The sequence below is a fragment of the Marmota monax genome, unplaced genomic scaffold (genome assembly GCF_021218885.2).
Source record: "Marmota monax isolate L192 unplaced genomic scaffold, Marmota_monax_Labrador192_F-V1.1 WCK01_AAM20220418_F8-fsc00391, whole genome shotgun sequence".
In the NCBI taxonomy this organism is placed as follows: Eukaryota; Metazoa; Chordata; class Mammalia; order Rodentia; family Sciuridae; genus Marmota; species Marmota monax.
In genome coordinates this window covers 345,599-369,354 of record NW_026694470.1, presented here as the reverse complement: position 1 = coordinate 369,354, position 23,756 = coordinate 345,599, and the positions used below count along the sequence as shown (strand labels likewise).

The 23,756-nt window shown below is 35.7% G+C and overlaps 1 protein-coding gene across 1 annotated transcript; it reads left to right on the top strand.

Moving 5' to 3' along the window:
* The first annotated feature begins 152 nt into the window (after positions 1-152).
* On the top strand, positions 153-428 carry LOC124075525 (small nuclear ribonucleoprotein G-like). The gene has a single exon (XM_046418963.2). The coding sequence runs from the start codon at positions 162-164 to the stop codon at positions 390-392; it is 231 nt and encodes a 76-aa protein (XP_046274919.1). The 5' UTR covers positions 153-161; the 3' UTR covers positions 393-428.
* Positions 429-23,756: the final 23,328 nt, after the last annotated feature.

The following is a 23,756-nucleotide window of genomic DNA, read 5'->3' as shown; positions in this document are numbered from 1 at the left end:
ACCATTTTACATACAGACATCCTGGTCTACCATTTCTTCCTAGTAGTGTCACTTTCGTGAAGTTCACCAAAATGACACAGAGAAAGGGCCTTGGTGCACATATGCCAGCTTCTTCCCCATAAAACACAGAAGGGGATCTCTGAGCCTGCAGAGTAGACAATATGAGCAAAGCTCACCCTCCCGAGCTGAAAAAATTTATGAACAAGAAGTTATCATTGAAATTAAATTGTGGAAGACATGTCCAAGGAATATTGAGGGGATTTGATCCCTTCATGAATCTTGTAATAGATGAATGTGTGGAGATGGCAACTAGTGGACAACAGAACAATATTGGAATGGTGGTAATACCAGGAAACAATATCATAATGTTAGAAGCCTTAGAACAAGTATAAATAATGGCTGTTCAGCAGAGAAATCCGTGTCCTCCTTCCAGAAGCCCTGTTTTTAACTATGACTTGAAAATTGGGTCATGTACATTTTCATATTGAACTTTTTGTTAAATAAACTTCAATAGCAAAAACAAAAACAAAAAACACAGAAGGGGACAGAATCCACACCATGAGCTCCCAGGTTAGAGAGGCAGGTGTTTTTTTTCCCACAGTGTCAGCTCCAGCATCATCCAGCTAAAAGCCTTTGTTTCATGATGCCTCTCATTGTGCATTTCTGTAGCTCTGCTGGGGTGTGGTTCCTGCAACTGATTCCCAAATTGTGGCTTTTCCTCTGGATGACAGTCAAACAACTGTTTAGTTTTACATTTGCATAAAAAGGAATTTCAGTTAATTAATAATATAATTGTTAATTTTGGCAAATTAAAACATAATAGGAAATATCTCAAGCTTATGAAACTTTTTAGAAAATATACCAGAATTGATACTTAATGTAGTTTTCTGAAGGTTCTGCATGTTTCATGAGAGAAAATATAGACAAGAGAATAAAAGATGCCAGTGATTCCAGAAATAATGGTCTTTAAGTATTGTAATTTCTGAGCATAATGTTCTAGATTGCCACAAACACATTTTCATTTTTTTAGGTGATAATGATGATTTTCTTGTACTGTTCTTTTCACACATTGTTTTAACATCTGCATCAAATTATATATAATTATTATAATATTTCATAGCTCTATCTACTTTTATTTTCTTTTCATTTATACCCTTTTTGCTTATATCCTCTGTAGGTAACAAACATTTTCACATAAATATTGATTTGTATTTTATGTTAGCATCAAAGAATAAATTTTAAAGCAGAATTAACAGATCAAACATAATTAATAATTTAATTCTAATTATTATATTATATAATTATTTTCCTAGAACACTGTTCTTGTTCCTGACATCTACATTGAAGTACCTCCAGGAGATATGAAGGATGTGATAACAAGTTTACAATAACAGCTATTGAAATTGGTCTGTCATGCAAGCAAATACTTCAGGATGACACTCTATTTAAGCTTTTCTACACACAGGAGAAATTTACCTCATCTGCAAATTTATGTGCATATAGCATAAGATAAAAACCTTATTTTTCTGCTGAAAACATAATCCTTTAGTACTTTATTTTATTGAGCCCACATAGAAGGAATCAAATAAACATATAAAGCATCCTTCTGCATGTCACATAAAAAATGAGAAAAATGAGTGATTATTATCTTGCATGGAGCCTGCAGATGTATTTTCTTTGCCCTTATTTTTAATTTAAATGGTTTAATATAGCTTGTTTGTTATTGTTTCAACCATTCATCCAATACTTCTGTTACTACCAGAGTGATCACACACTGATGTAGAAACATGAGCTTCTGGATGCTGAGGAAGCACACTCACTGCTAATCATTTTGCCATATGCTCAAATGCTTTATTCAGAAAGCATAGTTATTGCAAACATGGGGTTCTGTGAGGCATATCTGTTGTACTTTGACTCTACTTTCTGAAGTCTCTCAACTTTGGGACGCGTCCAAATGCAGGCGTGCAGGTATTCAAAGTGTAGCAAGTCTGTTTTTGAGCTTTCTCTTAGCATGTAAGCATGTATCCTCAAAGCCTCACTGGGTAGTGTCACTTTTCTTTCATTTTTTTTTCAAGGTATCCTAATTTCTTTTTCTTTCTTTCTTTTTTTTTTAACAATAAATGCATTTATTAGATAAACAGAAGAAGGAAAAGCATTGATTTGGTCCCTGTGCTTTTCTTTCCTAATCCTAGATTCTCTTGTTTTTGGCCTAGTTGAGATTCTTTTTCGCATTACAATCCTTATTACACATATAGAGCACAATTTTTCATATCTCTGTATATAAAGTATGTTCACGCCAATTTATGCTATTATACATGTGCTCTTTTTTTGCATTACAATTCTTAATACACATATATACCACAATTTTTTATATTTCTGTTTGTATATTAGGTATGCGTAGTGTTGCTTTTCTTAGGATGGTCTGGGCTTCATTTGCAAAAACATGAAGTTATGAATCATCTTTGTAAAGTTGTATTAGGAAAAGGATATTGAAACATAAAAATATAAAGATGTTTGTTAGAGGGAGATAAGAAATCAAAGAAGGCATTTATATTTTCAGTTTTAAAAATAATGATTCTTCCAGTTTTATCTACAACATATAAAGAGTTTAAAAGGCATCACACCCATCTTTACCACAAAGAAAAAAACATGTTGAACAAATGGAAAAACTAATGAGCCAGGCATGGTGGCACACACATGTAATTCCAGTGGCTCCAGAGGCTGAGGCAGGAGTTCAAAGCCAGTCTCAGTAAAAGTGAGATGCTGAGCAACTCAGTGAGACCCTATCTCTGAATAAAATACAAAACAGGGCTGGGGATGTGGCTCAGGGGTCAAGTGCCCTTGAATTCAATCCCTAGTCCAAAAAAAAAAAAAAAAAAGAATGAAAGAAAATTAATGACTTGACTAATGACTAAGAGAATGGAAATTACATGGAAAATTGCCACCCCATAATCTTGAAGAACAAATGGAGGAAGACTATATCAAGAACATTAGAGGAATTACCTGAGATTAAGCTAGCTTTGTTTTAGTGTGGAAAGTCTCAACATGACCCATAAACCACTAGAACATTAAACTGGAAAAAACTCCTAAATGATAATTTTGATAAAGATTCTGGAGACCAAGGATGGAATAGACACTTCTAGGGGCATATAGTCTCAGGTGAGCTTCCATCTTTCATGGGTTTTACCTGTAGGAAACTTACTTGGTTGTCATGGTGAAGAGCCAAGTGACAATTAAAAAAAAAGAAAAAAAAACAGAGTATTTTCTGTACCCAAGGCCTGCTCTTCAAGGGAAAGACTTTACTCAAGTCTTATATCATGCTAGAGATGTCTAGGGGCATTTACCCTGTCTAGGGGCATTTACCCACAATCAAACCCAAGTAACTTTTATGTCACAACTAAAATTGTAGAAAATTAAAGACCACTTGTGAAGGTCACATCTTAAGAACATAGGCTCATTAAACACTGAGGTATAGTTATAAGGTCATAGAAAGCTTTTCTGCCATGCACCTAATAAACACTCCAATTGGGATCAAATACAAAGGCAATGGATAATAGATAATAGAAATGTAAGTTGCAGATTCTTTTTAAGAAGAAGCTCTTTAGAAAGACCCAAAGACAAGAGGAAGACTAAAACAAGAACATTAGAGGAATTATTTGTCAATGGCACATATACCTATAGGAAAAATATCACAGACCAACTTCTAACCAGATGATCATAAAGCTTCCAATTCAGACTTATTTACTCCAGATTCTGTTACTTGATACATCACATCTGACTCTTAACAAAAAGTTACAAAGCATGCTAAAAGATAAGAAAATTATGATCAGAATACAAAAAAAAAAAATTAGGAACTGGGTGATATGACAAAGATTTTGAAACTGTCAGACAAAATATTTAAAATAACTACTATCCATACTTCAAAGATCTAAAATGAAAAAGTACAATAAAAATCAAGAACAGATTGATAATACAATCATAAAATTGGAAGCCAAGAAAGAATCAAAAGAAAATGTTGGAAATAAAAAAAAATACTGAAATAGAAATAAAGAAACTCTTGTTTGGGCTTATCAGTAGAGTGGACATAGTGAAAGAATAATAAGTGGCCTCGAAAATATGTCACCAGAGATTTTTCAAACTGAAATGTGAAGAAAAAAAAAGGAATGGGTAAAAAAAAAACCCATAATACCTTTGAAATATGGTATGTTTTCAAAAGGTAATGGAAGTGTAATTGGAATGCCAGAAAGAGAAAAGAGAAGGAAGCAAAAGAAATATTTGAAGTGATAATACCTTGTCACAGGCAAATGGTGAGTTGAAGCCATAAGCCTGGGTTCTTGTGTCCCATCAAAGGAAAGTTTAGAGTCAGATGATAAAAGCTAAGCAAGAGAATTTTATTATGAGTGAAAGTAAGCCTCAAACAAAGAACACTCAAAAGAGAAAGGGAGTGGGTAGTCTCTGAGCAGAAAATAACAAAGGAAACTAAATGCTACTTCCAAATTTATTACTGTTTTTTTTTTTATGTTTGCTATTAAAACTGGGATCCAATTTCCCATGTTTAACTCTTCCTTCACATTGGCTCAGGGAGTTTTTGACCCTAGTTGATCCTTTCCAGAACTATCATGATAAGCATCCCATTCAGAGGGTGAGTTGATGTACAAGTCAATTCTATGTTAAAGCAGGTGCTGGAGTCAATGACTGGGCAAACTTTATCTTCGTGCACTTGTGCTATTAATACATTTTCCCTTCTGAAATACATTTAGAAACCTACGGCCATAAATCCTAACTTTATAATGATCCCAGTAGACCCTGTCACGAGTTAGCTTATGAATCTTTCCTTCTTGGTGTATTTCTTATTTGGACCCCTTTGTTTCTACCTGTTTATTCTCATGATTTTAATTCACCTACAAGTTACTTGATTATTCCTTAAAGGCCATTTAAAGAAACCCCTATGTTACTGGTTTGCATTGCACTGTTCCTTACTAAATAACACCTAACAATAAGAATTTTTCCAAAAGTAATGACAGACACGATTTTAATTGGATTTTCCACCACTTTGACTAAAAGATCTGGTAAACAAAACTTTTGAGGAGAAAAAGTTTGTGTGGCACTCATAATTTCAAAGGTCTCAGTCCCTAATCCGACGAGTCCATTGCTCTGGGGCCAAGGTGAGGCTGAACATTTGAGGCAGAAGGGTTTGGCAGAGGAAAGCAGCAGCGGAAACGGCAATAAGGAAACAGAGAGAGAAAGGAGCTCCACTTACCAAGGAAAAATATACATCCTATAGGCACAGCATTGTGATCTACCTCCTCCAGCCACACCCTGCCTACAGTTACCACCCAGTTTATTCATTCAAGTGGACCAGGCATGGATTAGGTTAAGACTATCATAATCTAATCACTTCCACTCTATAAACTTTCTTGCATTGTCTCACACAAAACCCTTTGAGGAACATTTCATATTTAAACCGTACCGGACACAAAACTATTTATTGATGAAATTTAGAAAACACACATAATGATAAACATGATATAATCTATACCTTGTCATATTCAAACTGCAAAAGACTAAACCCAAAGTAAATACTTAAAATCAAGAATTGATCAAACAAGCCAAAACTGAGTAGATATCTTTGATGTAAGCAAAGCTATCAATTAATTTGATCTAATTGATATTTGAAGTTTACTCTATTCAACAAAATTTGGATACATATTCTTATCAAAGTCGCATAAAAGTTCACCAAAATAGACCATAGTCAAGTCTATGAAACACATCTTAACTATTTCTTAAAGATTTAAATCACATAAAATATCTTCAGAGCATAATGAAATTGAACTAGAAATCAGTCACAGAAAGACAGATGGAAAAGACCAAACATTTGGTGAAAAAACAAGATATTTAATATAGCACATGGATTAAGGAAGAAATAATTTTTAAAAAATATTTTAACTGAGGGGATGGGGTTGTGGCTTAAGGGTAGAGTGCTCACCTAGCATGCATGAGGCGCTGGGTTCAATCCTCAGCACCACATAAAAATAAAATACATTATGTTCACCTAAAACCAAAAAAAATAAATATTTTAAAAATATTTAACTGAATAAAAATAAATATAAAACCCATACAAATGTACAGGAGATAGTAAAGCAATATTTAGAATTTTATAGAATTAAATGTATATATTAGGGAAAAAAGAAAAATACAATCAATACTCTAAGCCTTCACTTTAGGGATCTAGAGGGAAAAAGTAATATATGACTAAAACCAGAAGAAAAATATAATAAAAGCTTGAGCACAAATAAATAAAATTGAAAATAGGAAATAAAAGATAAAATCAATGAAACAAAAAATGTTTCTTTGAAGAGATTAATACAGTTGACAAGCCTCTAGGTAGACTAATCAACAAAAGTAAGAGAAAACAAAAGTCACTAACATCAGACATACATTTTTATCAAGAACCAACCTCATTGCAAACAAGGCATATCACTCTTGAGAATTACCCACAGATTCATGAAAGAATCATGCTAATGTTTTTGTTCAAAGAACCATGGGGATTTGTTTTTATTATAACAATACCTTACATAGAAAAATGAGAGGTTTTTTCAATTTCCTGTTTCACACTCTAGGAATACTCCTTTGTATTTTTGAAGTTCTTTTTTGTCACGATAATTTTGTTGGATCTAATTCCCATAGTGTGCATGCTACCTTGAGAAAAAGGAAATACTTTCTAAGCTCCATTCCCTCCCTCCTTTCTCCAGAGGTATTTTGAAATCACAGCACACCACAGAATTCCCCAGTGGCCTGCTATAGGAACATAGTCCCCACAGTGCATAATGACTCCCGAGTGGCAGCTTAAACAGTAGGAAGTTAGAATGAATTATGGAGAATAAAAATACCCCTGGATCCTTTGTTTCTTTTTATTTTATTTTATTTTATTTTATTGGGGGTGGGGGTGGGGGAGTGCAGAGCTGGCTCTTTAACGGTAATGAACATGATCCATACAACATTAGCATCAGACATATTCCCTACAGTTTCCCAGCATGGAAACAGTTCCCAGATAAGACTGAATAAGCCAAAGCAATTTTATTGGTCACATTCTTTGTGCTTGATTTGCAGATATCATTATTCTGGCAATGCCTTTGTCATAAACCAAAGTCACAGAAGTGCTTTTAAAATGAAAAGCACTTTTGAAATGTCTCCAAAGTTTCAGTGTTTTAAAGGCCCAAATTTTCTCACTTAGCAAACAATGAAATCATCTATATATTATATTGGCATGGTTTTGTTTCTAAAACTACAGTCAGAATCACTCTGGCAATAAGAGCCATGTCAGGGAACTAGTATTTAGAGATGCTAAATAGATGCACAGCTATGAGATCCCTCAAGTGTAGACACTGGGAATTCACCAATGTTACCAGCATTGTTGTCAAATAATGTCAATAGTTGTTATATCAAATCCTGATGTATAACTTAGGAAAAAAGCTTTCTGGAAATGATTAATAAAATGTCACTGTGGGCAAGGTACATAATGGTTGGGTTTAAGAGGTGAGAATAGAGTTTGCATGATGAGACCACAGTATTTTCTAGCACAGAGTACTGCAATAATCCACTGTTTCTCTTTGACCATTCCCAGGCTCATTGTACCCCCTATCATACCTCTCAACACTCACCTGGCTTCAAAATATATACTGTTTCTTGACTGCAGGTGTCTACCCATTTCTAGTGTTTTAATATAAACCAAACATCCAACAACATACTAACTGTTTATCACCCCTGATCCTTGTAACTTTCTTTTCTGTCTGCTCTCTTCTATTGTGCTATTTTTTTTAGTCATTTTGGCCTCCACATTTCTTGTTAATGCATTACTTTTTCTGTTTTGACAGTCTATAAAATTTTATTGTGTATTAAACATTCTTTTTTTTTAGCATTTAAAATATTTTATTACAATTTTGAAATAAATAATTGCTAGGGTTTACATATTCCTACCAAAACTCATGTTGTGATTTGAGTGTCATTGAAAGATATTAAAAGGTGATACTTTTAATAGCTGATTTAAGTCATGAGGATTCATGGATTAGTGAGGGAGTGGTTTTGTTATTAAAAAATGAGCTTTTCTTTTTTTCTTTTTTGTGCCAGCAATTGAACCCAGATATGCTTAACCCTGAACCACATCCCCAACCCTTTTTATGTATTTCTTTTGAGACAGGGTCTCACTAAGTTGCTGAGGCTGGCTTTGAACTTGCAATACTTCTGCCTCAGCCTCCCGAACCATTGGGATTACAGGCATGTGCCAATATGCCCAGCCTAAAAATGAGCTCTCTTAGGGTAGCTTTCTCTGTTTCTTGCCATGTCATGACCCTGCAGTAAAACCCCCACCAGATGCTAAGCAGATGCTGGTGCCATGTTTTTGGACTTCTAGAGCTAAATAAACCTATATACTTAGAACTTATCCAATCTGGTAGTCATAACCATATTAAAGGAATTAAAAATAGTACATTAATATTAAAAATGTTACCTCCTGCATGCTCTTTCCAATCAGATCCTAATTGCCATACTACATGATTACTGTTATTTTTGATTTGTATGTGAACAAATGCAAATCTAATTTCTTTTTTTCTACCTTTTATACTATTCATGCTATTCTTCATCTTGCTCTTTTTTCACTTAATATATTTTGGAGATTTTGCATTTCAATAAATAATGAATTTCTTAATTCTATTTTAAATTTTATAGTATTCCATGGAATAGATTGGCCATCATTTATTTACACAGCATCTTATGGATGAACTTCTAGCTTGGTTTAAATATCACACTTATAAGCAATGCAATAACAAGAAGCCTAATCTACATCAATTTGCATGTGTGCACATTTATGCAAGAAATGTTTTATTAGTCTTCTATTGCCATATAAAAATGGTCAAAAGTTTAGAAGCTTAAAAAATCATTTATTTACCGCCCTGGCTCAGGGCTGTGGAGCCTGCGGAGGCTGCTTCTTGGACCCTGCTACTATCAGAGCAAACACCAAGCACTAAGAAGCCGAATTCCGGCTCCCGGAACTGAGCCCGCGGGGACTGCTTCTTGGAGCTTACACTTATAGGAGCTTACACCGAGCATGGAGCGGCCGAGTTCCGGCTCCCGGAACCGTCCTGGAACCGCCCTGGCTCAGGGCTGCGGAGTCTGCAGAGGCTGCTTCTTGGACCCTGCTACTATCAGAGCAAACACCAAGCACTAAGAAGCCGAATTCCAGCTCCCGGAACTGAGCCCGCGGGGACTGCTTCTTGGAGCTTACACTTATAGGAGCTTACACCGAGCACGGAGCGGCCGAGTTCCGGCTCCCGGAACTTCCCTGGACCGGGGCTAGGAGCCCGCGGAAACTGCGTCTCGGTCCGGGTCCTGCTGAGGGCCGGTCAGGACTCACCCGTTGCTTGGGTTGCCCGGCAAGGGGAACGAAATGCTGCCATTCGCATAGGATACCAACATGGCAGAGATCTGATGTCAGCAGAAAGCGGTGGAGGAGAGATCTTCATCAATACCAGCGGTGACATAAGCAGTTGGTCTCCTGGTAAGGGGGGTGAGGCTCAGTCACCCGAGTCTCCTCAATTTGTCCTCGAGCCAGAGGGAAGGAGCCGGGCCGCCGCCAGCCCCCGGAGCAGGCCCAGCGGCTCGCCAGCGTGGTGACCGCGTGACCCCAATTGGAGAGGGGGCGGAGCGGAGCCGCCACCCACACCCGCCAGGTGGGCAGACCCACGACCCAGTAGTACATGGGCGTGGTAGGAGGGGCAGGGCAGAGCCGCCCTTCGCGCTTGCAAGGTAAACAGACCTGTGACAGCCTGGCGGGTCAGGCCCAGTGGCCTGCCAGTGTGGTACACACATCATCCCAACTCCAGTAGGGGCAGAGCAGATCCTTCTCCCACGCCCGGATCAGGCCCTGCCGGTGTGGTGGTCACGTGACCCCAATTGGAGTGGGGGCAGAGCGGAACCGCCACCCGTGCCCGCAGGGTGAGCAGACCAGTGATCAACCTGCAGATCAGGCCCAGGGGTCTGCAGGCGTGGTAGGAGGGGCAGGGCAGATCCGCCGCCCGCGCCTTCAAGGTAGGCAGACCTACAACAGACCGGCGGATCAGGCCCAGGAGCCTGCCGGCATGGTACAAACACCACCCTAATTGGAGTAGTGACAGAGCAGAGTCGCCTCCCTTGCCAGGAACAGGCCCAGCGTCCTGCAGGCGGGGTAGTCACGACACCCCAATTGGAGTAGGGGCAAAGCAGAGCCTCCACCCGTGCCCGAAAGGTGGGCAGATCTGCGACCGACCAGCGGGACAGGCCCAGTGGCCTGCTGGTACGACAGACACGTCACCCCATTTGGAGTAGGGGCAGAGTAGAGCTGCCGCCCGCGCCTGCAGGGTAGGCAAACCTGCAACTGACCGGCGGATCAGGCCCGGTGGCCTGCCGGCGTGGTACACTCGTCACCCCAATTGGAGTAGGGGCAGAACAGAGCCGCCACCAGCTCCCAGAACAGGCCCAGTGACCTGCTGGCATGGTAGCCACGACACCCCAATTGGAATAAGGAGAGAGCAGAGCCGCCGCCCGCACCTGCAGGAAAGATACGCAAGCAGTATGAAAAGACAAGGAAAGAAAGGACCACAAGCAATGCAGGTCAACGCAACTTTAGAAGAGGTAACAGCTGCAGCAGATGGAATGTCAGATAAAGAATTCAGGATATACATGCTTCAGATGATCTGGAGTATCAAGGAAGACATTAAACAGCAAAATCAGACAATGAAAGATCACTTCGACAACGAATTACGCAAACAAATCCAGGAAGCAAAGGATCAACTATACAGGGAGATAGAGGTTATAAAAAACAAGCAATCAGAAATCCTAGAAATGCAGGAAGCAATAAACCAACTTAAAAACTCAATGGAGAATACTACCAGCAGAGTAGAACACTTAGAAGATAGAACATCAGACAATGAAGACAAAGTATTTCAACTGGAAAAGAACATAGACAGCTCAGCAAGACTGTTAAGAAACCATGAGCAGAACATCCAAGAAATATGGGATAACATTAAGAGACCAAACTTAAGAGTCATTGGGATACAGGAAGGTACAGAGCTCCAAACCAAAGGAATGAGCAGTCTATTCAATGAAATAATACAAGAAAACTTCCCAGACTTGAAGAATGAGACAGAATCCCAAATCCTAGAAGCCTACAGGACGCCGAATGTGCAAAATCATAAGAGATCCACACCTAGACACATTATAATGAAGATGCCCAACATACAGAATACGGAGAGAATTTTAAAAGCTACAAGAGAAAGGAAGCAGATTACATTTAGGGGTAAGCCAATCAGGATAACAGCTGATCTTTCAACACAGACTCTGAAAGCTAGAAGATCCTGGAATAACATATTTCAAACACTGAAAGAAAATGGGTTCCAACCAAGAATTGTGTATCCAGCGAAATTAAGCTTCAGGATGGAGAATGAAATTAAAACCTTCCACGATAAACAAAAGTTTAAAGAATTCGCAGCTAGAAAACCATCTCTTCAAAACATCCTCGCCAAAGCATTACAGGAAGAGGAAATGGAAAATAACAATGAAAACCAACAGTGGGAGGTAGGACAGTAAAGGGGGGGGGGAAATAATCAAAGAGGAAAACAAACAATGTTTAGTAACAGAAATAAACAAATATGGCTGGAAGAACAACCCATATCTCAATAATAACCCTAAATGTTAATGGCTTAAACTCACCAATTAAGAGACACAGGCTAGTAGAATGGATCACAAAACAAGACCCAACAATATGCTGCCTACAGGAGACGCATTTGATAGGAAAAGACATACATAGGCTGAAGGTGAAAGGTTGGGAAAAATCATATCACTCATATGGACTTCGGAAACAAGCAGGCGTGTCCATACTCATATCAAATAAAATAGATTTCAAGCCAAAGTTAATCAAAAGAGATAAAGAGGGACATTACATACTGCTTAAGGGAACCATACACCAACAAGACATAACAATCATAAATATTTATGCCCCAAACAATGGTGCAGCTATGTTCGTCAAACAAACTCTTCTCAAGTTCAAGAGTCTAATAGACCACCACACCATAATCATGGGAGACTTCAACACACCTCTCTCGCCACTGGACAGATCTTCCAAACAAAAGTTGAATAAGGAAACTATAGAACTCAATAACACTATTAATAACCTAGACCTAATTGACATATATAGAGTATACCACCCAACATCAAGCAGTTACACTTTTTTCTCAGCAGCACATGGATCCTTCTCAAAAATAGATCATATATTATGTCACAGGGCAACTCTTAGACAATATAAAGGAGTAGAGATAATACCATGCATCTTATCTGATCATAATGGAATGAAACTGAAAATCAACGATACAAGAAGGAAGGAAAAAGCATACATCACTTGGAGAATGAACAATAGGTTACTGAATGATCAATGGGTTATAGAAGACATCAAGGAGGAAATTAAAAAATTCTTAGAGATAAATGAAAACACAGACACAACATATCGGAATCTATGGGACACATTGAAAGCAGATCTAAGAGGAAAATTCATTGCTTGGAGTTCATTCCTTAAAAAAAGAAAAAAACCAACAAATAAATGATCTCATACTTCATCTCAAAATCCTTGAAAAAGAAGAGCAAAACAACAGCAAAAGAAGTAGAAGGCAAGAAATAATTAAAATCAGAGCTGAAATTAATGAAATCGAAACAAAAGAAACAATTGAAAAAATTGACAAAACTAAAAGTTGGTTCTTTGAAAAAATAAACAAAATCGACAGACCCTTAGCGATGCTAGCGAAGAGAAAAAGAGAGAGAACTCAAATTACTAGCATACGGGATGAAAAAGGCAGTATCACAACAGACACTTCAGAAATACAGAAGATAATCAAAAACTATTTTGAACCCTTATACTCCAATAAATTAGAAGATAGTGAAGGCATAGATAAATTTCTTAAGTCATATGATCTGCCCAGATTGAGTCAGGAGGATATAGAAAACCTAAACAGACCAATATCAATTGAGGAGATAGAAGAAACCATAAAAAGACTACCAACTAAGAAAAGCCCAGGTCCGGATGGGTATACAGCAGAATTTTACAAAACCTTTAAAGAAGAACTAATACCAATACTTTTCAAGCTACTTCAGGAAATAGAAAAGGAGGGAGAACTTCCAAATTCATTCTATGAGGCCAACATCACCCTGATACCTAAACCAGACAAAGACACTTCAAAGAAAGAAAACTACAGACCAATATCTCTAATGAACCTAGATGCAAAAATCCTCAATAAAATTCTGGCGAATCGGATACAAAAACATATCAAAAAAATTGTACACCATGATCAAGTAGGATTCATCCCTGGGATGCAAGGCTGGTTCAATATACGGAAATCAATAAATGTTATTCACCACATCAATAGACTTAAAAATAAGAACCATATGATCATCTCGATAGATGCGGAAAAAGCATTCGACAAAGTACAGCATCCCTTTATGTTCAAAACTCTAGAAAAACTAGGGATAACAGGAACATACCTCAATATTGTAAAAGCAATCTATGCTAAGCCTCAGGCTAGCATCATTCTGAATGGAGAAAAACTGAAGGCATTCCCTCTAAAATCTGGAACAAGACAGGGATGCCCTCTCTCTCCACTTCTCTTCAACATAGTTCTCGAAACACTGGCCAGAGCAATTAGACAGACGAAAGAAATTAAAGGCATAAAAATAGGAAAAGAAGAAATTAAATTATCACTATTTGCAGATGATATGATTCTATATCTAGCAGACCCAAAAGGCTCTACAAAGAAACTATTAGAGCTAATAAATGAATTCAGCAAAGTGGCAGGATTTAAAATCAACACGCATAAATCAAAGGCATTCCTGTATATCAGCGACAAATCCTCTGAAATGGAAATGAGGACAACCACTCCATTCAAAATATCTTCAAAAAAAAATAAAATACTGGGGAATCAACCTAACAAAAGAGGTGAAAGACTTATACAATGAAAACTACAGAACCCTAAAGAGAGAAATAGAAGAAGATCTTAGAAGATGGAAAAATATACCCTGTTCATGGATAGGCAGAACTAACATCATCAAAATGGGGATATTACCAAAAGTTCTCTATAGGTTTAATGCAATGCCAATCAAAATCCCAACGGCATTTCTTGTAGAAATAGAGAAAGCAATCATGAAATTCATATGGAAAAATAAAAGACCCAGAATAGCAAAAACAATGCTAAGCAAGAAGTGTGAATCAGGCGGTATAGCAATACCAGACTTCAAACTATACTACAGAGCAATAGTAAGAAAAACAGCATGCTACTGGTACCAAAACAGGAGGGTGGACCAATGGTACAGAATAGAGGACACAGAAACCAATCCACAAAACTACAACTATCTTATATTTGATAAAGGGGCTAAAAGCATGCAATGGAGGAAGGATAGCATCTTCAACAAATGGTGCTGGGAAAACTGGAAATCCATATGCAACAAAATGAAACTGAATCCTTTCTCTCGCCATGCACAAAAGTTAATTCAAAATGGATCAAGGAGCTTGATATCAAATCAGAGACGCGCCGTCTGATAGAAGAAAAAGTTGGCTACGATCTACATTCGGTGGGGTCGGGCTCCAAATTCCTCAACAGGACACCCATAGCACAAAAGTTAATAACTAGAATCAACAAATGGGACTTACTCAAACTAAAAAGTTTTTTCTCAGCAAAAGAAACAATAAGAGAGGTAAATAGGGAGCCTACATCCTGGGAACAAATCTTTACTCCTCACACTTCAGATAGAGCCCTAATATCCAGAGTATACAAAGAACTCAAAAAATTAGACAATAAGAGAACAAACAACCCAATCAACAAATGGGCCAAGGACCTGAACAGACACTTCTCAGAGGAGGACATACAGTCAATCAACAAGTACATGAAAAAATGCTCAACATCTCTAGGTGTCAGAGAAATGCAAATCAAAACCACCCTAAGATACCATCTCACTCCAGTAAGCTTGGCAGCCATTAGGAAGTCAAACAACAACAAGTGCTGGCGAGGATGTGGGGAAAAGGGTACACTTGTACATTGCTGGTGGGACTGCAGATTGGTGCAGCCAATTTGGAAAGCAGTATGGAGATTTCTTGGAAAGCTGGGAATGGAGCCACCATTTGACCCAGCTATTCCCCTTCTTGGTCTATTCCCTAAAGACCTAAAAAAGGCATGCTACAGGGACACTGCTACATCGATGTTCATAGCAGCACAGTTCACAATAGCAAGACTGTGGAACCAACCTAGATGCCCTTCAATAGACGAATGGATAAAAAAAATGTGGCATTTATACACAATGGAGTATTACTCTGCATTAAAAAATGACAAAATCATAGAATTTACAGGGAAATGGATGGCATTAGAGCAGATTATGCTAAGTGAAGCTAGCCAATCCCTAAAAAACAAATGCCAAATGTCTTCTTTGATATAAGGAAAGTAACTAAGAACAGAGTAGGGACGAAGAACAGGAGAAGAAGATTAACATTTAACAGGGATGAGAGGTGGGAGGGAAAGGGAGAGAGAAGGGAAATTGCACGGTAATGGAAGGAGACCCTCAGGGTTATACAGTGGAGGGGGTAGAGAGAGAGGAGGGGAGGGGAGGGGAGAGGTGGGGAGGGGGGATGGTGGATGATGGGAAAGGCAGCGGAGCACAACAGACACTAGTATGGCAATTTGTAAATCAATGGATGTGTAACTGATGTGAATCTGCAATCTGTGTATGGGGTGAAGGTGGGAGTTCATAACCCACTTGAATCAAAGTGTGGAATATGATATGTCAAGAAATTTGTAATGTTTTGAACAACCCACAATAAAAAATTAAAAAAAAATCATTTATTTATTATCTCATAGTTTCTGTGAATCAGGAATCCAGCATGGAAGAGTCTGACCCTCTATTCAGGTGCACACAAAGACTTAATCCATCTAGCTGTTTTGCATCTGGAGCCTGAAGTCCTTTTATAAGCTTGGTTGTTAGCAGAATTCAGAGCCTTGTAGTAGTAAAATTCATGGTTGCTTACTTAAGCATAGTAAAGGAGAGTCTCTGACTCCTTCTCTGTCTTACTTCCTCTAGATCCTCTTTTAAAGAGCTTGCTTGACTAGATCAGTTCCTCCCAGGACAACTTCACATTAGATTAGTTTAAAATTAGCTTCACCTTAGATTAACTTAATATTGACTAATTCCAAGCTTTAATTACATCTGTATATTTCTTTACCACTGAATTCCAACTGAATATAATCACAGAAGGTATATCTCATAATTTTTACCATATTTTTATTAGTTAAAAAGCAAATTATACCTGGGTATGGTGGTATACACCTATAATCCCAGAGGCTCCTGAGGATGAGGCAGGAGGATTGTGAGTTCAAAGGTAGCCTCAGCAATTTAGCAAGGCCCTAAGCAACTTAGTGAGACTCTGTCTCAAAATAAAATATAAAAAGGGCTGGATATGTGGCTCAGTGGTTGAGTGACCCAAAGTTCAATCCTCTATACAAAAAAAAAAAAAAAAGAAAGAAAGAAAGAAATTATATATTCTATCTATACCCAAGAATCCTGGATTATAGAAAGACATGAGCCATTGGAGATCTTAGAGTCTTACCTACCACAAATATATTCCCTGAGGAAAAAAAAAGTGAAGTCAATTGCAATTTTGAAATAAATTGTCCAAAGACTCTTCCTAGGAAATTACATATTCAAAAGCAACATATTCCTTTTTCTCCATAGGACTCACCAGCACTACATGCCAATAAATTTTCAAATGAAACCAGTCTTACAGGTCAACTGGGGATTCTCAATATAGTTTTAATGTTCTTTCTCATTATATATAAAATTCAATAGCTTTCCATATGTATAAGGAATATTTTCACTGATACTTTTTAAATTTCTTCTCCCATATTCTTCCATTGGTTATTAATCTTATGATTTTAGAGGATCAGAAATGTAAGACTTCTGCCCATGACAGGAGTTGCAAACATTTTTTATAACGCTGCCACTATTTGCATTTATCTTTCACTATCCTTAAAAACTATAAAAAGATTTATTTTTGTTATCAGACTCATGGAGATTTTTAAATAGCATTTGAGTAGTAATTGGCATTGAAAAGGAGTGTTCATCATTTTCCTGTAGTAATATATAACTATATAATTTTATATTTAAACAGTCCATATTCTGTAAATTTCCTGGCATATTATTGTTAAACATGGATGTATATCTCCCAATAAGCTCTCCAAACCATTTATGGCATACTTTGTCTTTTTCCATTTGATTTGAAATAATCTCTTGTAGAAGACTGCAATTTCCAAAATTAGCTGCACAATATTCTTAAGAGAGATGTTGATACTATTTTGTTGAGAACAAGGGTCTATGTTCTCTCCCCTGCACCAAGGCAGACCAGTGTTACTTATCTCAACCAATAGAATAAGAGGGATGTGCTGCTCTGTAACTTAGGAAATGAAAGGCAACATGGCTTCCTCCTGGCTTCCTATCTCAGGAAATGTGCATTTGGGGCTTTGAGCAACCAATTAAGAAGTCTGGCTACTCTGACACTGCAATGGTCAGGGAACCAACTGAAGAGATAGAAGGTCATGTGAAGTTCTGACTTGTCCATTAACAAAGCTGTCAACTCAGGTACCAGCATATGCATGAAGACACTTTTGAGATGATCCTAGGACTAGCCAGAGGCAGAACTATACAGCTAAGATGCTCCCAAATTTCTATCCCACAGAAATTGTCAGTGATGATAATTATAATTTTTAAGTTGTTAATTTGGGGGATATAAAAAAAGAAAAAAAGAAAAAAAAATTGGGGGGATATTTTGCTATACAGTAATAGTAATCAGATTATCCCTCCAGCATATACCAAATTTACATCTGAATTTGTGTATATATATGCATTTAACATTTTGCTGCATTGTCTGAGCTGCCAATTCATGCATCAGTACTACAAAGTTTTAAATACTGGAAATTTGAAATATTGGATTTCATTACCAAATTGTATTAGTCCTCCTCAGTAATTTCTAGCTTGAGAGTATTTCTATACACTTCTTGATTTTTCTTGGGAACTTTATTTTCATATTTGTTCAAATTTCCCTCAATAACTTTTGATATGAAGAAAATCTGAAATTTTCATTAATATATTTCTTGAAATTTTTTGTGTGATGCTATCTATGGTTTGAATGTGTTCTCTCCAAAATTTAGATACTCCAATGTAATAATATTAAGAGGTAGGCCCTTTGAGAATTGACTAGGGCAAGAGGACCCCTTCTGATGAATGGGATGAAGACTCTTATTGAAGAGGCTTCACTTGGCTTTTGACAAATTTGCTCTGTTGTCCTTCTTCCTTATCCATGTGAGAATGCAGAAAGAATACCCTTAACAGACACCGGACACTGGTATCTTGACCTTGAACTTCCTAGCCTCCAGAGTCATGAGAAAATACTTTCCTGTTCTTTATACATTACTGAATTAGACACTCTGTTATAACAGCACCAAATGAACTGATATTTTAGTGTTGTGCTTGCTACTTCTAAAAATGGAATATTTTCTTCTGTTATTGTCTAATTCAAGTAAGTTGCATATATAAATACTATTTAATCGTGTACACTATTTGTACAATCAACTAGTATATGAATAAATAAGAATATTTTTGTGGTTTGTGGGTTTATAAAAACTAATATTCCTAGTCACAACTACTATTCGAAATTTCCAACTTCTATTTATTCAAACTTCTGTTTATCTCATTACACTGCATAATAGCAACAAAGTAAACAATGATGATAGAAGGCATCTTTCTTTTGGCCATGTATCTAGCAGAAAACTCTTTTCAGGGTTTCCCTATTAATTGTGATGTCTTTGGAGAAAAAAAAAATCTTTTGAATGCTATCAAAGTGCCTATGTATTTCAATATATTAACTGTGTTTTAATGATATAATGATTTTAATATCATTAAACTATATTTTAGTGATGTCTCATTTTAAAAAATATCATTAAACTATATTTAAATGAAGTCTCATTTAAAAAAATATGACTGTCCCCAAATCTTTGGCAATTTTCATTTTAAATGATCAGGACATCTAGTCTACTGACCAAATCCAGAGGCAAGGACTATATTCAGATTTTCTTGCTTGATGGTTATAGCATTTGACTCCATTCAATGTTATAGAACACTGGATTATTTATGTACTTTCATTAAAGACTGTTTTCTATTCAAATGTTACCACATGTGCAAAAGAAGTCCTTGTGTATAATAAATATATACATCTTTAAGATATGCCTTTAAGGGAGACTTCAAAGCCTACAGTTAGCTGGTGGCTCTCAAAATGTGCTATTCAATATGCAAACATTATATGTAAATGTAGAGGAGACCATAGCTCTTTTCCTCTCTTCCAGAACTTAAAATGTATTTTTTGAGAAATGCTGCATTTGTTTAAAGTATTAAATGAGTGACATATCTAAAATATTTAAAATTCATGAGTTCTCTACATCAGGAACAATATTTTTATATTTCAATATATTTTATGTTCCAATCTACAAAGCAAAAAGACTATTTATGAAAGTTAGCATTGCATATCCTGGTATTACTTTGGGGAATTATTTCTTTCACCCAAATTTTAACATTTTATAAATAGAGATGTCAAAGAAGATAAAAGAAAGGTTTAGATGCAAAGAGCTACATGTATTTAATTAGGACATTAGGCCCAATGTTAAGTGCCTGCCCTCACATAAGACTATTCTAATTCTATACAAGCAATAATTTCTACATTGTTTTCTTAAAATGTTTATAGAAACAAGGTTTCATAATTCCTTTAGGAATAGATCCAAATTATGCACAGTTTTGCTTTCATCCATTAAAAAAAACAAAATGTAGTCTTTTCATTACAGAATATTTTAAACTAATAAATATCAGTATCATCTTTCTACAATAATTTTTCCATCTATTTCATGTTAGTAATTGTCTCCATTTTTTTTTTTCCTAAACACAACTTTATTTTTCTATGTAAATGTTTCCTTAGGTCACTTCATTAAATAATCAGATAAAGCTCAATAAATATCTGCATAGTTGTAGGGTAGACTCAAAATGGCTACAGATAGGCTCCATCACTGAGGCTTCTGGCAGGCTATGATTTAATGTGTCGTCAAGATCATAAACACTGTGATTCAGTATGTGTACTCAAGGTTATAAACATTTTCTTGTGAACATGTGCCCACTGTTATAACCTGTTTGTAGTGGACCTTCTTTGTCTGGCCTGTATATAAGAAGGGCCTATAGAAATGGTTCAGGGGGCAAAATAGAGCTGGCTAGGGGCCAAGTTGAAGCTGGAGACTGGCTAGGGGCTATTATAACCTCCAAATAAATCATTTCTACTATCCCAACCATATCTTGCATCTTATTCTACATGACAGAATCATAAATCTATTTCCTGGGTCTGAATCCAGGCTGACAATATCTATTATATACCATGAGCTGTTTATCTTTGCCATATGGTAATTAATTTTCTCATTTTATAAATTTAGGGAAGGTCCCCAAATCTCACAACATCTGTGGATTAAAGAAAGGAGTAAATGGATTTACGGGTTTTATTATGGTTCTGTTGAAGTCAAGGATCATTTCTTTCTAACAATCTCACCTTTGATTCCTAAGTTTGTCTCTGGTGTTTAATGTATATAAATTTGATCAATGAGTATAAAATTTGATCAAGAGTATATATTAAAATATGATCCAAACAGAAATGTTTGATAATCAGAAACTGTATAAATTTAGTAACTGTTTTATCCAGGTAATGAAATGGAAAAGAAGGTAGCAGAAGTTTTGTTAGTGGTGTAAGAAACAGAGAGGTGGCAAAGAAAATGAGAAAGAAAACAAGAACATCACAGTAGCCTCACATGAATAGAAAGCTGAGCAGAGTGGAGAAATGGAGATAAAGAGGAGGGAACAAAAGGAAGTGAGAGTCAATAATGGGAAACATATAATCTTTCAGGGAAGTAGAGAAAATTGTGTGACATCACTGAAGCTAAACATTGGTGAAGAGAGCTGGAGAAGTAATCTTCACAATTTCCAGGATGTAGCAGGTTACATTGAGAGCTTTGATTTTTAATAGTTAATCTGTACAAGATTTGTCCTCCCCACAAGTCAGAAACACCTTTCAGAAGGACAGAGACCACATTTTGATTTTCCTCAAAAGCTTTACATTTGATAATGCACACAATAGACAGGCAGGATTTGCTTTTGAAGACATGCTGACTTAGCTCCATCATGAGTCACATCACTTCATTTTCTTCTACAGCAACTGACTTTTCTCATTTCATAAATTTATATATATATATATATATATATATATATATATATATATAAAGTTTATATTATATATAATATAAAGTTTATTATATATATATATATATATATAAAATTTCCAGGATGATTGTATGTACTAAATATTCTGTTCAGCTTTTCTATTTCATATTTATATATTTTTCACCTTTCATAATCTTAATCCTTAGGAAGATTAACAATCAGATGGCTTCTTCTCATTATTTAAAGTTAGAACTACATAAAACAGGCAAGAAAGTAGAAAATTAGTTGGCATCTCCAATATATATATACAATAGGTTAAAATATATTTTTAGTAGTTTAACAATGACTATTTAATAATATGTCAAAGTTTATCTACTAAAATGGCATCCTGTAATGTCCTTGCTTTTAAATAAAAGTTTAAATGTTTTAGGAAGCAGGAATGTGCGTCATAGATACCCAGGCAATCCTTCATTCTGCCACCCAATCTGGGCATTGAGAATCAAGACCTGCTTCTGGTTCTATACCATTATTAAATTGGTCTCCACTGTAATATTAAAATTTTCCTTTGTTCCTGAAAATTTTCTTCTGGGTACTATGATTTGAAAACAAATTGAGATATGTATCAAACATGAAATTACTGATAATCTTTGTAAATATATTTTAGCAGAATCTTTTAGGCAAAATCTTTTAGGCAAAATCTAAAATATTAAAATGAGTTATAAAGCTAAAGTAATACAAAATCATGAGATTAGCTAAAAAAAAATAGTAAACACAAAGATCTGAGTAAAATCCTTAAAGGGAGAATATCTATATAAATTTAGCTCATCATGTGTTGACACTTAATATAAGTTAAAAAATTATGGATTATTAAATATCCAATTTCAATACCAATATCCATTATATGTGTGAGTGTGTGTGTGTATCTATACCAATCACAGGTGTATGTGTGTATATATATATATATATATATATATATATATATATATACATATATATATATATATATATGTATGTATGTACATATATATATATATATACATATATATATATATATACATACATATATATATATATATGTATATATACATACATATATATATATGTATGTATGTACATATATATATATATATATATATTCGTGTGTGTGTATTTGTTGTTTATGTTTGTCTATGTTTGGGTATGTTTAAATTGACTCAGATATTTATTTGACACTTTGGGTTATAATCTAATACTATCTAGAAAGATTTTATATATATTATATATAATATATATATATATATATATATATATATTTGTATATAATTATATATACAAAATCTTTCTACTTCACATAAAACACAATTTTTAAAAATAAATGATGAATATAGTTAAACAAATCCATACCTTCAGGATGGCAGCATATAAAGTGAGTATAGGAGACAACTAAAGGAGTCCCCCATGGTCAAATCTAAAGCACTTTGACCAGCAGAATAAAGCAAAAATAGCATTGGATTATAACCCAAAGTATAAAATGAATACCTATCAGACAAGACACACACACACATACACACACACACAACTCACCCTGTAGAAGAATCATAATTTATGTACATACTTTACCTTCCAGAAGCATAACTCTTCACTCCCTAGGTAAGAGGCTTGTTTAGTGATTTACTTCTCAATAGTATGAAAAGGACAAAAAAAAGTAATTTCACAATAGGGTAACTTGACAAATGTCACCTTAAGAAAGATCAAGGTTAATATCAACCCTGATAGATCATATTCATAGATAGTACCATTGATATGATATGATGAAAATGGTTCTTACCTCCCCAAAACACTTTATTGCAAAGTAATCATGAGGACAACAATACAAAAAATAAAAATTAGGGGACATTTTTACAAAATATTGACCATCATCATCAAAACTACCATTGTCATCTAGAGAGAGAGAGAGAGAGAGAGAGAGAGAGAGAGAGAGATAACAATTAAATAAATGTCATGTCTTGGATGGAATCTTGCAAGAGAAACAGCAATTAGATTTAAAAAAAAATAAGAAAAAGTGAATGAAATATGAACTTTAGTTAATAATCATTCATCAACATTGGTTCATTGATTGTGATATATGATTAATAGTGTGGGATATATGTAAAAGATATTTTAAAAATGAAATGTTCATTAAAAACTCTAGGATGTATGATGTGTAGTCATAATATGTATCAGTTTTTGACTAGAATGAAGACACTGTCAATAATGTGTACTTGGATTTTACTGCAATGAATAATCAGTTAATATGCTGGTATCCAACAGAGGGCTGAGTTCCCAGGGTAAACAATCAATCAAAAATTTAACCAATTTAATGATAGATTGGTTTCCAAGGAGATTCAGAACCCTTGGCTACTTGTTTCTGTCCAAGTACA

Excerpts from the sequence above, each read along its gene's own strand:
- LOC124075525 (XM_046418963.2), top strand. The coding sequence starts at position 162 with ATGAGCAAAGCTCACCCTCCCGAGCTGAAAAAATTTATGAACAAGAAG.